The 16,183-nt window shown below is 44.8% G+C and overlaps 1 protein-coding gene and 1 pseudogene across 1 annotated transcript in view; one reads left to right on the top strand and one right to left on the bottom strand.

The window, feature by feature from the left end:
- Positions 1-1,026: 1,026 nt before the first annotated feature.
- On the bottom strand, positions 1,027-4,468 carry LOC110586925 (annotated as a pseudogene).
- A 576-nt stretch (positions 4,469-5,044) lies between these two features.
- Positions 5,045-16,183, top strand: part of LOC110586924 (tubulin beta-4B chain-like) — an 11,454-nt gene continuing 315 nt past the window's right edge. The window contains exons 1-2 of the mRNA XM_021697226.1: positions 5,045-5,095; positions 15,893-16,001. Of these exons, the coding sequence (XP_021552901.1) occupies positions 5,045-5,095; positions 15,893-16,001 (160 nt within the window). The remainder of the gene's footprint in view (positions 5,096-15,892; positions 16,002-16,183) is intronic.

Below are 16,183 nucleotides of genomic sequence, written 5' to 3'. Positions count from 1 at the left end.
AAGGGCTGGGTGACAGACTGCTGAGGAATGAAAAATGTTCCAGGGTGAACATGCGTCATCCATGCTATGTGACATTTTACAGGCCAGCTGTTGGGACAGAATCAATAAAAACCCGGTCAACGCAGGGTGAGGAGAATACAAAGTAGGCAAGCGAAGGACAGGAGGGTAGGGTGCTGATGTCTAATGCCAAGCACTTAGAGACAGAGTGGGTCAGGAATTTTAGATCTGCTCCTGCCCTGGAAATCTCTCACCCTTGGATATAATACGATGAAAAAGGAATCCAAATGCTTTGCACCTTCTAACTCTAGTTCTATCTTGCTTTGCCTAATGTTTGGCATGGCTAATCTTTCCTAATTTGACAGTTTTGTAAACCATTTCACTTTATATCTTTGGATTGCTAAAAATCCATTCTTCCTTTTTATGGGAAAAGGGTTTTGGAAAATATTTAGTTTTCTTGCTCCTCTCTTGAAATCGCAACCCCCATTCAAAAACCATGCACACTAACACACCCCCACAACAGCACAAAACAAAGACTTCTTTTTCCTTTATTAGAAACATTATGCATTTTTATTGTAGAAAGACATATACATATAAGTGAAAAGGTCATTTCACTTGGTCTTACCATTTGTAAGTAACCAGTTTACACCTAGTGCATATCTTTCCAGATTTATTTCCATGTACACAAATGTGTATAAATATTCTTATGAAAATATGATCATACTATGACTACTATTCATAATGGTATCTTGGTGTCAATTTAGATCCATATCTTACATGGTGTCCATACAGGTCTGTACTGTTAAGACTGCATAGCCTCGCCCTGTGTGGATCCACCAAAATTTATTTAATTCCCTGTCACTGGAAATTGCTGTTTCACTAATATTTAGGCATTGTAAGCAATGCCTAAAACAACATTTTTGAACTTGTGTCTCTGGCATCATTATTTCCTTAGGATAAAGTCCAAGACATGGAATTCTTGAAAGTGGAAGAGATTAGCAGCATTTTAAAGGTTTTACAACGATGTCTTTAAGGTGTATCTGTTACGTCTTGCTTCCTACGAATTGCTCTGTGTAGCCAATGCCCAGTCTATAGCTTTGACCGCCGGGGAGGCCAGTCGGGTGGCCTGGTCAACACGCATGCCCAGTGTGTCTGCCTTGAGGTAGCTGAGCCGCTGAGACATGGCCTGGAATTCAAATACTCTCTTGGCACGACAGGGGCAGTCTGGAATATCCTTTTCTTGAGGGCTATTTTCACCAGGAATCCAGATGAGGACAATCCCTCTGCCAATTTCTGAGAATTTGTCCGGATTCAAAAGCTATTTTGGGTTTAAACTTCTGCAAAATGTTATCTTCCCTGGATTCCTGTTTCGCTATGGAATCCAATTCTTTTTCAGGCGCTTCTCCCACAGGTCCTGTAATCTCTGTAACATCATCCTTTTCTACAACTTCAGGTGTAATCCCATCTTCTGTTTCCATTCCGGTTTCAAATCCTGGGAAAAGGAAGTGGCAGTCTAGAACTCTACTGTCCGGATGATCTGTGCACAAGCCTGCTTGTGTCCCAGTCTCCGGTCTGGACTTGGATGCTGCCTACTGCAGTAATGTGCCTTGTGACATCTGGGGCAGGTTTGGGGGCCCAGATAGCCACAGGCCTTGCAGCGAGGAGCACCACACCCCAGCTGGAGGCACCAGGATTTTCCTGTCTGTGGGGGAGGATTCTCAGAAGGGAGCTCAGATGAGTAAAACTTTTTCTTGGGTTGCCGATTCCTACAAACTCACAGCCGGCGTAGCCCCATGTCTCTGGGTAGCAGAAGAGAAAGAGGCCCCGGTGGGAGGTATCACAGGGACGCTGGGCAGGGACACGTGCACCTGCAGCACAAAGGGATGAAACAGCGGTGCCCAGCTTACAGGCCAGCGGCTGCCCCCCCAGCTCCGCCAGCCCCCCGGGCCATCCGCCCGCCTCATGCAGAACTGCTCCCAAACGAGCTGCCTCCTCTCCAAGCCCTGCTCCACCGACTGCTTAAATCCTTCAATATATTCATAACAGCTGTTTTTAAATCCTTGTCTCATACTGACATTTAAAAAAATTTGTCATTCCTGGCTCTTTTTCTATTGCTTTGATTTTCCCCGATTTGGGGTCACATTTTCCTGCCTCTTCTTGTCTAGCATCTTCTAATTGAATTTAGGGCACTGCAAATGTTTCACTTTTAAAAAGCATGTGGATTTTGTTGTCTTTTTGTAAAGAGTGTTGGGCTTTGCTTTTGCAGGTAGTTCACTTGTAGATCAGCGTGGTCTTTCCCAGGCTTGTTTCCAAGCTCTGTTGGGTGGGTCTGGAGTAACCTTTCCTTCAGTGCTACTTAAGTTCTAGTCCTAAGGTGGGACCTTTCTGGGATTTCTACTGAATATCCTGGGTAGCTCACTGAAATATCTCCATGTGGCTGGGCAGAACTCGAATGTCTCCAGTCCCATGTGAGCGATACTCTTTCCCTGGTGGTTGTTCTTTGCTTGGCCTTGTGGAATCTCACCTGTTCATCCCAAAGCCAGCCTTCAGCCAGAACCTTCAAAGGTGCCATGCCGGTTTATGGGGCAATTTCTTTGCGTGGCTTTGCAGCTTCGACCTCCCTCAGTGTTCCGAACATCCGTCTCTGTTTTCTCAGCTCCGCAAGACTACTGGGCTCCACTTGGATTCCTTCTCTCTGTACCATGGTTTAGAAGGTTCTTCCAGCAGAAAGCACAAGTGATTGTAGGGTTCACCTCATTTGTTTCTCTTTTTTCCAGAAGGTACAGTCCTCCTGGGTCTGTGTTCTGAGGACTGAAAACGGTTGTTTCATAGATTTTGTCCAGTGCTCTCATTGTTTATGGCACAAGGGTTGGTCTGGAATCAATTTACTTCCCATACACTCCTTTTAATGAGGCTTTTTTGGGGGAAAGGGGGCGGGTTATTATGTGGTTTAAGAAAAGAGTACTCTGGTTCTGAGGGAGGTTTTCTTTGCTCTTAAAAAATAGTTGGGCAAAAATATGTAGTGCCTTTTCTGCCTCTGAAAGCATGTGATGCTACAGAGGGCTGCCAAAGCCCACGTGAGGGAAGCTGATATAAGGGGAAGGCCAACAGTGCATTGAGAATAACACCTGGGTGTTATTAGAAATAGAAAACACCTGGGTCTGGGGTAAAGTCAGTGACATGGAGTAACCAATCCTGGACCTGTCCTAGCTCTAAACTAGCTGTTCTCAAACCTGTCAGCCTCAGGGCCCTGTTACACTCTTAATAATCATTGAAGATCCCAACAAGATTGTGTATGTGGCTTATCGCCGTCAATATTTACCGTATTATTAACTGAAATTGAGAACATTTAAAAAGGTGTAATTATTATGAATTTAAATAGATCGTTAATCTATGATAGAATCAAAAACCCATTACATGTTACCTTAACTAACATTTTTTATGAAAAACTAATGTTTTATAAAACAAAAAAAATAACTTAGGGATATGAGTGGCATTGTTTTACATTTTTGCAAATCCCTTTAATGTCTGGCTTTTCATAAGTGATTTTCACACTGCTTTTCAACTGGATTTTCATAACTGCTTCTGCATTCAATCTGTTCTCATCCGTTGTTTCTGTTGAAAATCAAACAAACAAATCTGTCCTCACTCAGATATGTAGTGGAGAATGGGAGGAGTATTTTTTTTTTAAGATTATTTATTTATTTATTTGACACAGAGAGAGCATGAGAGGAGGGAGGGTCAGAGGGAGAAGCAGACTCCCCATTGAGCAGGGAGCCCGACGCGGGACACGATCCTGGGACTCCAGGATCATGACCTGAGCCGAAGGCAGTCAGGGAGCCACCCAGGCGCCTGGGGGAGTATTTTTCATTCATGTTCAGATAATCGTGGGTACTCTTCTTTGGTAAACACCAAAAACATAACGAGTTGTAATTCCTTAAAGGTTAGTTATAATGTGGACTCTGAAACGATCTCCAAAAATACTTACACTTTATTACAGGGCTCAGTACATTTTTTTCTGTAAAGGGTCAGATAGTAAATATTTTCCCCTCTGCAGGCCTTGAAGTTTCTGTTACAACTGCTGAAGTCAGCCCATGCAGCTCAACAACAGCCACAATGATACATAAACACATGAGTGTGGTTGTATTTCAATAAAACTTTTATAGAACCTTCTTTGAAATAAGCTTTTGTACATAACTGCTGACTTCTGCTTTAGGACAATTAAAACCTGTTGGTCTATCCTGCACTTGGAATGGATGGTTTTGACCATGCAGAGGCCCTGAAAGGGTTTCAGGGACTTGCAGGGGTCACTAGACCACACTTTGAGAACTGCTGCTGTAATATTTTTGTTATATGGGATAACACATTTCTTCTTGCGAAGGGCATTTTCAGTTGGAGCTTCTGTTCCTTGCAGACAAAAGCATCCCAGCTGATAAAGTCCTAGGTAGTTTCCCAAGCCAGGAATCTGCATACCGGTTTCTATTTTGGATTCTGGGAAATGGCAAATGAAACCCAACGGCGTTCCCTCCCACCGGTTTGACGTACCAGCAGTAGAGTAGAAATTGCAAGTTGCATGTCGGGGCTGAGAGGTCCTGAGGCTGGGAGCCTCGTGGGGCCCCAGAACATTGCAAGAGAGCTTCGGAAGGTTTCGTGTTTTCACTGGGAAGAACAGAGGTAGCCAAAGAGTCCTCGTTATCTAGACAAGGGGTATGTGAGTCAGGGTTCTCTGGAGAAACAAAACCAATAGGATATATTTAAAGACATTTATTATTTAAAAAAACAATGGTTCACAGGGCGCCTGGGTGCTCAGTTGGTTAAGCGGCTGCCTTCGGCTCAGGTCATGATCCCAGGGTCCTGCGATCGGGCCCCACATCGGGCTCCCTGCTCAGCGGGGAGTCTGCTTCTCCCTCTGCCCCTCCACCTGCTCATGCTCTCTCTCTCTCAATAAAGAAATAAAATCTTTTTAAAAAATTGGCTCATAAGATTGTGGAGACTGAGAAGTCTTGAGGTCTGGCATCTGCAAGCTAGAGATTCAGGAGAGCCGGTGATGTATTTCCAGTCTGAGTCCAAAGGCCTGGGAATCCAGAGAGCCAATGGTGTGAGTCCGCGTCTGAGAGCAGAAGGTCGACATCAGGCCCCAACAGTCTGCTAGAGAGCAAATCCTTCCATCCTCCATCTTTTTAGTCTATTCAGGCCTCCAGTGGATGGGATAATGCCTGCCCACACTGGGAACAGCAATCTGTTCCACTCAGTCTACCGATTCAAGTGCTAATCTCATCCAGAACCACCCTCACAGAAATAATGTTTAGCCAAATATCTGGGCACCCCATGGTCCAGTCAAGATGACACATAAAATTAACCCTCACAATGGGACAAGGCAGGATATGTCAGCGAGAACTTTATAACGTGAGCCTCCAGGGGCGGGTGTCTGAGAATGCATGAGTCTGGAAGGTGGGCAGAGAAGAGGCCGTGCAGGACGCCCCTCTCTGGCGCGCCCCTGGCCTGCATCACCGCCACCTCCCATTGCTCCAAATCCACCTCAGTGGGGAGGATAAAAGCCCGGGGGTGACGGAGGGTCTCACAACCCGACAAATACTAACCTTCACTGACTAAGTTGAAGTTGTTTCTGCCAAACGGAACAGTGGCTCTTGAGTTAGAAATGAAGATCAATTTTAGGAAAACTTAAAAATTTTTTATGCCTGTGTTTATGTCCTAAAAGTTCATATTTTCTTCCTTCCTTTTTTTAAAGAATATTTTATTTATTTATTTGTCAGAGAGAAAGAGAGAGAGAGCACAAGCAGGGGGAGCGGCAGGCAGAGGGAGAAGCAGGCTTCCCGCCGAACAGGGAGCCCGATGCAGGACTCGATCCCAGGACCCTGGGATCATGATCTGAGCAGAAGGCAGACACTTAACCAACTGAGCCACCCAGGCATCCCTAAAATTTCATATTTTCTAACAATGGACATAATCAGATTCAAAAATTTGGCCAACCTGATGAAAAATACCTCACTCCCATTTTATTTATTTATTTTTAAAGATTTTATTTATTTGAGAGAGCAAGAGCGCATGAACACGAGTGGGGGAGGGGCAGAGGGAGAAGCAGACGCCCCACTGAGCAAGGAGCCCGAATCAGGTCTCAATCCCAGGAGCCTGAGATCATGACCTGAGCTGAAGGCAGCCGCTTAACCGACTGAGCCACCCAGGTGCCCCGATTTTTATTTCTATTTCTTAATTATCGGTGAAGATGAGCATCACTCAGATGTTGTTGGGGGCATCATATCTGAATCCACCACAGTGCCTTTAGCACAGTACAGTTCACATTTGCGGGCTCAGATCTGCAGATGAACCTACGTGCCCCGAACTGGTGACCATGACTTTTACCTTTACATTGACGGAACTTATAGTTTGTCAAGCATTAAATAGCATTTATTACTCACGAGACATATTCCTCCATTTGAGGTTGACTTTCCGCCCTCCTCGTATGTTGATGCTGTTTATCATGGAAGTTACATTTTGTTTTCCTATGTGCACTGCCTTGCCCCTGCCTTCCAATCAACTCTGTTGAATGGCTTCTGGAAACAAGGCCAGGGCACTAAGTCTCCGTGTGAGTCAGGATTTTGTTACTTCCTAAATCTCTCTTCTCCTTCCCAATAGTCTAATAAAAATAAACACGTACTTTGGATCTACATTCCTCATGACAGAGGCAAATAATTTTCCATGTTGTGCAATTTTCTTATATATTAACGGGTTTGCCTTTGCTTGCCTGCAGGAGTCATGCCCATTTATAAATTACTCTGATTAAAAACAAAATGGTACACAGGCTAAAGAAGGCTACTTGAAATCCCACTGCTCTAACAGAAGCAGTTAGTTTCATTTTTTAAATATTAGCTTTAATCATCGCTTAACTCCACAGATATTTTAAATGTGTATCATGCTGCGTCATTAACTAAGCATTTCTCCTATAACGGTCTGTTATATTTAGTCTACGAAAGTGATAAAACACAAAAACAATTGTATTGTGGATTTGCACAATCCTTGGCTATTGTGAAATTCAAATATTGTCACATCTCTTTATTCTACTTTATTTATTTATTTATTTATTTACTCATTTACTCAACAAATATTTATGGAGCTGGGCAATGGGAGTACAAATATAAATAGGAGAGACACTGTTCCTGCCCTTAAGGATATGAAGTCTAGGAGGGGAGATAGATATCATCACACGATTTTCATGCATTTACCCATTGAGCCATGTATTCATGTTCTATCTGCACAAGCATCCAAATAGAAATCCCCCCCCTTTTTTTAATTATCTTCCTAATTATGTACAAGTGTGGCAGCTCTGTGTGTTTTGGTTGATCGAGTTATTTCCTCAGGGCTATAAAAGCAGAACCACGACAGGGATGTGGAAGACTTGCTGTCCTCTTTTGTGGTTTAATCTCCAGACAGCACTCCCTTCTACTTCCTGCCACAGGATGGGTAGTCAGATAAAATGTTCTTCTGAATGAGAAAAACAATTAAGCATTGAAAATGTGAGAACAAGAAAACACAAGATAAAAATAGAACTCACCAGCCTGCTTTATGAAACACATTTTTAACTGGTGGGTTTAACGGTAGCATTTTTTTCCTTAGTCTATCCTTTCTGGACTATACCATGTTTATAAAGAGGAAGCCAGCAAAACATTAACTAATTGTACCACTTAGTATTAAAAAAAAATCTGTTTTACGTTTCAGGCCTAGAATTAATCATTAACCCTTTTTTAAAAAAACTTTTAAAAACATATTTAAACAATAACACTTAAAACCTACAAAATGGGGGCGCTTGGGTGGCTCAGTCGGTTAAGCGTCTGCCTTCAGCTCAGGTCATAGTCCCGGGGTCCTGGGATCGAGTCCCGCATTGGGCTCCTTGCTCAGGGGGGAGTCTGCTTCTCCCTCTGCCTGCTGCTCCCCCCCTGCTTGTGCTCTCTCTCTCTCTGTCAAATAAATAAAATATTAAAAAAAAAAAACCCCTACAAGATGAAAGAATAGCTCAGTCAATTCTTGAATACCCTTCTAATTCCAACAGTTATACATGTTTTGCCCATTCTGTGGCGTTTGCTTGTATATGTGTGTGTGCGTGTGTGTATACACATTTTTTTTGCTAAATTATTTGCAAGTAGATTATAGACATCATAACAATTCACTCTTAAAAGTTTCGGTATACACCTCCTAAGGACAAAGACATTGTCTTATGTAACCATAATGCCATTACCACTCCCAAGAAACTTATCATTAATTTAAGAGGGCCAGCTCATATCCAGCTGCCTGCTACAGTGTCCTGGGATCGTGAGCGGGCTCAGCCCATCTGCCTGCTCAAACTAGCTTCTAGTCCCTCCTGCCTGGCCACTGAGCCTTGTCCCTGCCCTGTCTATTACCTGTCCAGAACTAGAAGTCTGACTTGGGGCACTGTCACTGCCCAGACACTATGCCAACCACCTTCAGCCATCAGCTCAGACCCCTGGATGCTGATGCCTTCCCACACCCCTAAAACTGAGCCCACCATTTCCCAGTCCTGCGGGCTCGCCCTGCAGCTAGGCTGATGCCTCCTGACCTTGACCCGTGACCATGCTGTAGCTGTCCATTGATATATCAGATGGCAAGTGAAGGTGTTAACCATATGTAATAAAACTGGCCAGAGATATTTCCGTGAGCATAGTGCTACTGAAACAAAATGGCTTTGAGCAGCAACACCCGTGAGCTTAACTTTCATTAATATTTACATCAGAAGAGGGCTGCTCATAAAAGCAAAGTGCATTTCAGCTTCTTAGTAAAGGGAATGCTTTGGACTGATGAGGATCAAATTGTTGGCGGCGCTGAAGAAGCAAGCTGCTTCAACTCTCATTCCCCTTGCTTATTTAATCTCTCAGCCTAAGCCCATCTCCTGCAGCAGGGCATGGAGAGCAAATTCTTCCAGTTCCAGTGGCCATCTGCAATGACCATCACAGGACAGAAGATAAGAAGCAAAGACTCCAGGGGCGCCTGGGTGGCTCAGTTGTTTAAGCGACTGCCTTAGGCTCAGGTCATGATCCTGGAGTCCTGGGATCGAGTCCCGCATCGGGCTCCCTGCTCAGTGGGGAGTCTGCTTCTCCCTCTGACTCTCCCCCTCTCATGCTCTCTCTCTATCACTATCTCTCTCAATAAATAAATAAAAATCTTAAAAAAAAAAAAAAGAAGCAGCAAAGACTCCGTGTCAGGATGAATGGGTCAGGTGACACAGAAATTTGCCAGCCCTGGCCCTTGTCCTGGTCACTGGATCTTCTGCGAGGATTCTGCAGAGCCCTTTGCCCATGGTGGAACAGGTGTTGGCGTTTCTCAAGAGCACAGGCTCATTGGAATAAGGGGTACTCACTACTCTTGCCCACTAGGAAAGGGAACTTGCTGCAAGGACAAAAAGCCTAAGAGAAAAGAAAAAAGCAGGGGAGTGGATAAAAGCAGAAATAGGCTCCATGCTCTGAACAGGCAAGATTCTCAATGCATCTGGTCCTTCAGTGAGTAGAAATTCTCATTGGAGACATAATCCCACAGGCAAGCTTGGGCTTTCTGTTTTCGCCACATTAACACCCCGACAAAGGCTGCGGCACTGTTGATGCAGGAAATGAGGGGAAGACTAGATGGATCCCCGCCCCCCTTCCTCCCTTTCATGCACACAGTCCTGGAGGCTGTGTGCTGGTTACCTAGGAAACTATGTATGTGAAACTCCAGAAAATGTGCTGTCGGGCGTTAGAGGATGCAACTGCTGAGGTTTTTGCTGGCATTGCATGATGCCAGGCCATTTTCTTAACCCCTCCGAACCAGTTTCCTCATGCACAAGGAGGAGATAATCTCTACCTTGTGTGTGCGTGCATGTGTGTGCGCGTGCGCGCGTGTGTAAAGTGCCTTGGTTGACTGTAGAATACAGAAGGAGCTCAGTGTGGATCTCCCTTCTTTTCCCTTCATCTCACACACATTGCATGGAACAGGCGCCACTGGATAAATGGGATAGAGATTTAATATAGAAGCAGTTTTGGTAACAAATGAGACATTCATTCAATTTTTGTAACTGGACTGATATCAACACCTAATAAGAAAGTTTATTATGATAAATCTCTTGCAAATTGAAAAATCATTTAAAATGCAAACACTTCTAGTTTATCCCCTCCATACATGTGAAATGTTTAAAATGTCTTAGATGCCCTTTGAATCGGCACAGCCGCGTAGTAAGGGTTTGAAGAGCCCGTCAATAGCACTCCCTTGTGCTCTGCTTGAATTCAGACCGAGTGAGGGCTGGGTGTGGGAGTCGGCCATATCGAGGCAACATGGCCGCAGTATTACTGATAAAAACCCTATTACTGACTGTGTGACAACAATGGGGCTTTTGAAGCTGCTCCTCAGAAAGACTTCACACTCCCTTCCCAGGCAGCGCCCCACAACTGTGGCCAGGGCTGGGCCTCCTCACCAAGCCTGGGCCTGGCACAGGCAGCCCGTGCCACGCTCCCCTAGTAGGCAGACCACCATCCAAGACCACGTGTGCATTTGGACTTCCAAGGACTTAAAACTAGAAGTTTCCAAGTGAATTGAGGAAGTGCATTACCCCTTCAGGACTCTGAGGCTCCTGGAAGTTGGGCCACTGACGGAGCCTCAGCTGAGCTCTGCTCTTAGAGTTGCCTTCAGCTAGCAAGCTGCCTCACCCACAGGCATGGTCCCTTCCTCGGGGACCTGTTGCATGCCAGGGCTGGTCGGTGAGGGGAGGGAAGATTTAGCCCCCTTGCTTCAATTTGGGATGTCCCTGAAGAGTCATCTGAGCTCCAGATCATCCCCCGGGACTGTACACCTCAGCTTCTCATTTCCCCCAATTCGGCTCCCTTCCTTCTCCAATACGCTTCTTGTATAAATCTCTCCGAGTCTGTTTCCCGAGAGACCGATGGGAAACAAGGAATTTTCAAGTAACTGGATCATGCATTCAGATCATAAGGAGGTGATAGACTCCACCATACAGAATTATATCTGGAAACTCACATTCTTCTGTCATTTTCTTCATATATTTATATGATCATATTTCTCCCAGTTTTTTTTTTTTTTCTTCAGCTGCTTCTCTGTGGAGCTGTTATTCATCTGATGTTGGACCTCTGGTTAGTCCTCTAATTTTTTAATCAAATTCTCTCCTGTTTTCCATCCCCCTACCCTTCTTTCCTATACGTTTTAGATTTGCTTGACTTTATCTTCCAGCATCTCAACTGAGTTTTCAATTGTGCTCTTACATTTTTTAATTTCTAAGAATCCTTCTCAATTCTTTAATTTTATTTTTTATGTATTCTGTTCCTATTTCATGGATACACTATCATCTCTCCTCTGAGGAGATTCATAAGATTTTTAAAGGATGTTTCCTTTTCCCTTCATAATTTTTTCCATGTTTCCTTCTTTATTCTTAATCTTTGTTTACTTGTTTGGGCCTTTGTCTTCCAGGTATCTGGTCTTCTTCAGTTGTGTGCTCATTTTTAAGAGAGAGACACTAAGAAGCTCTTTGGGATCTCCAGGCCCGTGCATAGAGCTTTTTGAGCATAGAATTCGCTGGGTGAATTCTGAGCAATCTGGTTATTTGTTTAGGGAACTATCAATGGAGTATACAGACTGAATGAGAGCTGAATATTTGCTCTGTGATGGTGAAACTTTGTGTGTCAACTTAGTTAACCTATGGAACCCAGTTGTTCAAAGACTAATCTAGATGTTGCTGTGAAGGTATTTTGTAGACATGATTCACCTTTGCAATCAGATTACTTACCGTTTTATTAACAGATTATCTTTCATAATAAGGATGAGCCTCATCCAAATGGTTGAAGGCTTAAGAGCAAAAACTGAGGTTTCCCAGAGATGAACCCATCTAAGACTGTGACATAGAAACCCTGCTTGAGTTTCCAGCATGTGGGCCTGCCCTACAGATTTCAGGCTTTATTGGTTCTGTTTCTAGAGAAACAGACTGATACACACTATTTTACAATGTGATTTTGCTACTCTATCAATCAAGAGGTGGAGTCTGTTTCTCTACCTCTTGAATCTGGGTTTGGTTACACGATTTGCTTTCACCAATGGGACATTAGCAAGTGTGATACAAGGAAGGGTGGGAAAAGCCTTGTGGATTGGGGCTTGCCCTCTCCTGCCACTAGGGATGGTTTTGGCACCATATAAACAAACTAACCACTAACCAGTGGTTAGCCTGATGGGTGATGAAAGACACATGGCTTTTCCAGCTGACATCAAGCCAACTGCCAGACATGACAGTGAGCACCTCACTAGACCAACAAGCCTGCCAACCAACTGACATGTGAATGAAGCTACCCCAGAACATCAAGCCCCAGATGAGCCGGCCCATAACAAAACCACTCAGCCAACCTCAAACTTACAAATAATAATACATAGTTTGTCTCAATCCACAAAGTATTGGGGTGGATTTTTGTGCAGCAAAAGATAGCCTATATAATCATCATTATGATGTCTTTGTTCTTGAAATGATCATATAGCCCAGATTATCCCCACCCATATCCTGCTTCTTCTGCCTGGCCACCAGCATTCTGATTGCTGAGTAGAAGGCTGGAGGTTTCAGCATTCATAATGTAAATATTCACTTCATCCCCTGAATAAAATATGGACAACTGTGAAGTTCTAGAGGACACAAAGTGTCCACACAGAAGACTGCCCTCACTTCTGACAACAAGCGCAAGTTCAAGGGGCCCCCAAAACCACTCTCAGTTTTAACTATTTGTCAGAAGGATTCACAGAACTCACTGAAAGCTGTTATGTTCATGGTTATGGTTTATTATGTGGAAAGTATATAAATTAAAATCAGCCAGGAGAGGAGACACTTGGGGAAGAGTCCCAAAGGGTCTGAATGTCAAGATTCCAGTCATCTTGTCCTCACATAGTCAGGGACAATGTTAATTCCCAGCATCTATGTATGACAACACACACAGAGGATTGCCAACCAAGGAAGTTCACAGCAAAACAATCACCTTTGTCTGGGCATCTGTAATTACAGATACAGTATTTACTAACAAAGCAATGGTAAACAACTAATCAATTCACCCTATAAAGCCATGACATAGACATTCACCTTTTGGTGCTAGGTTAATTACTCTTTTTCTCTCTTGCTGTGTTGCTGTTTGTACCTTATAATAAACTTGTACAGAACCATTTAGCATAAAAGTTAGCTTATGGTTAGTTAAATCCATCTCCAAGCCAGTCATTTTATTAACCCTGATGAGGCTTTAATATAAATATATTATATTGCTACCCATAAACCAAGCAGCTCTTGTTGGTTAATAGAGAGTTGTTTATGTTGTTTATATGGCAATACCCAAGTGGCTTTAGGGTCCAGCAGCACGTCAGATGGTTCCAAATTCAGTCCTAAAGGAGAAGGAGCTCCCTGCTCCTCAGTACCTCTCCTTGGATTCCCTTGGTACCATTTCCTATATAAATGACTTCTTTTTTATTATGAAAGTCTTCTGAGCACTCCCCTCCCCATTAGGATATTTTTTGACATTACCCAAGACATTATGGGTATTTCAAGATTATTTTATGTCCTTCAGTCACAGGAACAATTTCAATTAACGTCAAATAGCAAGCTAGGAATTGTCTTTCAAATGGGAATGTTCTGGAATTTTCAAACAGCAATCCCAGTGGTCATTGCTGGGTGGCACTCCCAGGCTTTTGTAATGAGCCCCAGTCCACACCCCACACCTCACCCAGTATCACTGTACAGATAATATGTCTGCACTGCTACCCCTGTCAAATTAGGAACAGCCCACGTTGTGCGCTGTCTACTTAATAATGGCTGAAGGGTGGCTTTACGACACTTCCGTTGTATAACACTAGGGTAGGGGAAGCACTGACCAATTAGACACAATATTCACCCCCATAATATATTCAGGTAATGAAGATACAACCACTTCACATAGTCTGTTCAAACATTTCAGTCTTCATCTAAACTTGAATCCCACCACCCATGTCATTCCCATATCCTCCCAATCTAACTGCAACCCCTGTTAGGACTTCACTATCTCTGGCACCAGGGTGAACGGGGCTCTCATGTCAAGGAGTCCCAGAAATATCATTCTTAGACTCCCTGACCATTTTACCCACTCATGTGTACATGCCCTTGGGTCCCCAGCTGGGGATTGGGTCAAGGGACCAGGCCCTTCTGTCAATCTTTAATGTGATTAGATTGTGGAATCATCACTCAGGCAATTCCAGGGTGGTTTTCCCATTTTCATCTTTGCCATCCGGCTTTTGAAATCCTTCCAAACTATGGCGAATAAAGCAGATTTGCTTAAGGCCCTTCAGTGTTGGGGGAAGAGCAGAAGCTCTCATCAGTCTGTTCAACTTCTGAGAGTGCTGCAGTAAGACCTTTATTTTGATCCCATTAATGTCTGCTTTAAACAAATAACTGTTTAAAGGTTTCTATCCTCCTGGCATGGGTTTCTAGCCTTCCCCTCTCCTTCCCCCCATTATCTTGCAAATCTTGGCTATCTGTGGCTTCAGCTTAACTAATTCTTTTGGCAGAAGTCCTAAAATAACTCAGATTCCAATCTTGGCTCTGTCTCAAGATCCACCCATCATCTACCTTTCATTTTGGTTATTAGAGATAACAACAACAAAGGGATTGATATTTGTTTATTTCTTGTTACTTTGCATTTCCTTATGATCCAGAGAGCCTCCTATGAAACAAAGGAGGTAATGACCAAGTGTTCACAATTGCCCATTTCTTACCCTCTACTTTGCTTCACCCAACTGTAGGCAGGTTTTCCCCCACCCACAGCCCATAAATCTTGGCTTGCGCCAGGTTTAAACAAGCACAGAGGTGAACACTGCCCCCCTTAACAGTTCAGTCTGAGAATCTGCTGACTACAGAGAAAAATATTCCTGCTGGGTAACCTGACATTGCACCTACAGCCCCACCATCTCTTTCCCTCCTCACCCACATAGTCCCTGCCAGTCCTGCCCACCTCTGCCTATAAAAGAAAAGTCTGTTCTGATTGATGTCTGATGCTTGCAGATTTCTCAGATCCGAATGGTAGATAACTTCCCTAATATGAGCACCCTCGACATGATGAGACAAAATGTCTGGCTTCCTGTCTGCGAGGCGGCAGGTGACGTCCCAGCGCTGTGACTACCGACCGCAGTGGGCGAGGCAGGAGCCAGCCTGGTGCAAGGGTGTGGGCGGGCGCCCGGACAAGGACGTGGTCTCTTTCACAACCGCCATATTGCCCACCCCAACCTCCCCGCCCCCTTCCCTGCTGCAAATTCACAATGGAGCCTGTGCCCTCACCGTGCCCAGCTCTACCCACTGTCCCCGGTCGGGATCCCAGACTCCTCCAGCCTGCCCTTCCCCACCCACCCCTGCCGTGGGCAGGGGCAGCAGGCCCTCTGGATGTCAGTGGCCTAAAACTGCTCTGCCTGGAGGGCTGGGTGGGGTTTGCACCAGGAGACCTTGATCCCTGCAGGCAGTTGAGGGGTGGGGTCCAAGTGGTCCTTGGTCCTGGCGGGACCCACCCATCGGCTGGGATGCAGTGACATTCAGCCCTGCCTGGGGGTGACGGCCCCCCCCAACCTCCATGGCGTTCCCTAGAAGGGCATCTGCTGTGCCCACCCTCCTCGCTCAGTGCCCTTCCCAGCTTTTCAGTCTGTCGCCATCATATGGCCGATGCTCTGCGGATTTCCAAGCCCCTCTGCAGCAGCCCCTGGAGGAATAGGGGGGTGCAGCTCTAGGACTCCTTCACTGGCTGACCACAGTGGCCGCTGTTCCAAGCACATGCGAGGGAGAAAAGAGCCATCCTTACCGATATTTAGGATGCCAGCCCATCATGTGATTTTTTTTCCCCCCCAGTTTTGGGAGGTCATCAGTGATGAGCATGGGATCGACCCCACTGGCAGTTACCATGGAGACAGTGACTTGCAGCTGGAGAGAATCAACGTGTACTACAATGAAGCTGCTGGTGAGTACTTGAATGTTTTTGCCCAGTCAACCTTGCTTTGCATACTGTGGCAGACGGAATGTACTAGGGCAGACAAATGACAAAGACGTGCTTCTTGCATTCGTTTTAAATGTCAGCTGCTAAAAACGACACGTTCTAGAGCTCCTCACGACTCCTGCATGTCGGCCATGACTAAGCATGCT

This window comes from Neomonachus schauinslandi, chromosome 8 (genome assembly GCF_002201575.2).
Source record: "Neomonachus schauinslandi chromosome 8, ASM220157v2, whole genome shotgun sequence".
Classification (NCBI taxonomy): Eukaryota; Metazoa; Chordata; class Mammalia; order Carnivora; family Phocidae; genus Neomonachus; species Neomonachus schauinslandi.
This window is presented reverse-complemented; position numbering and strand designations above follow the sequence as displayed.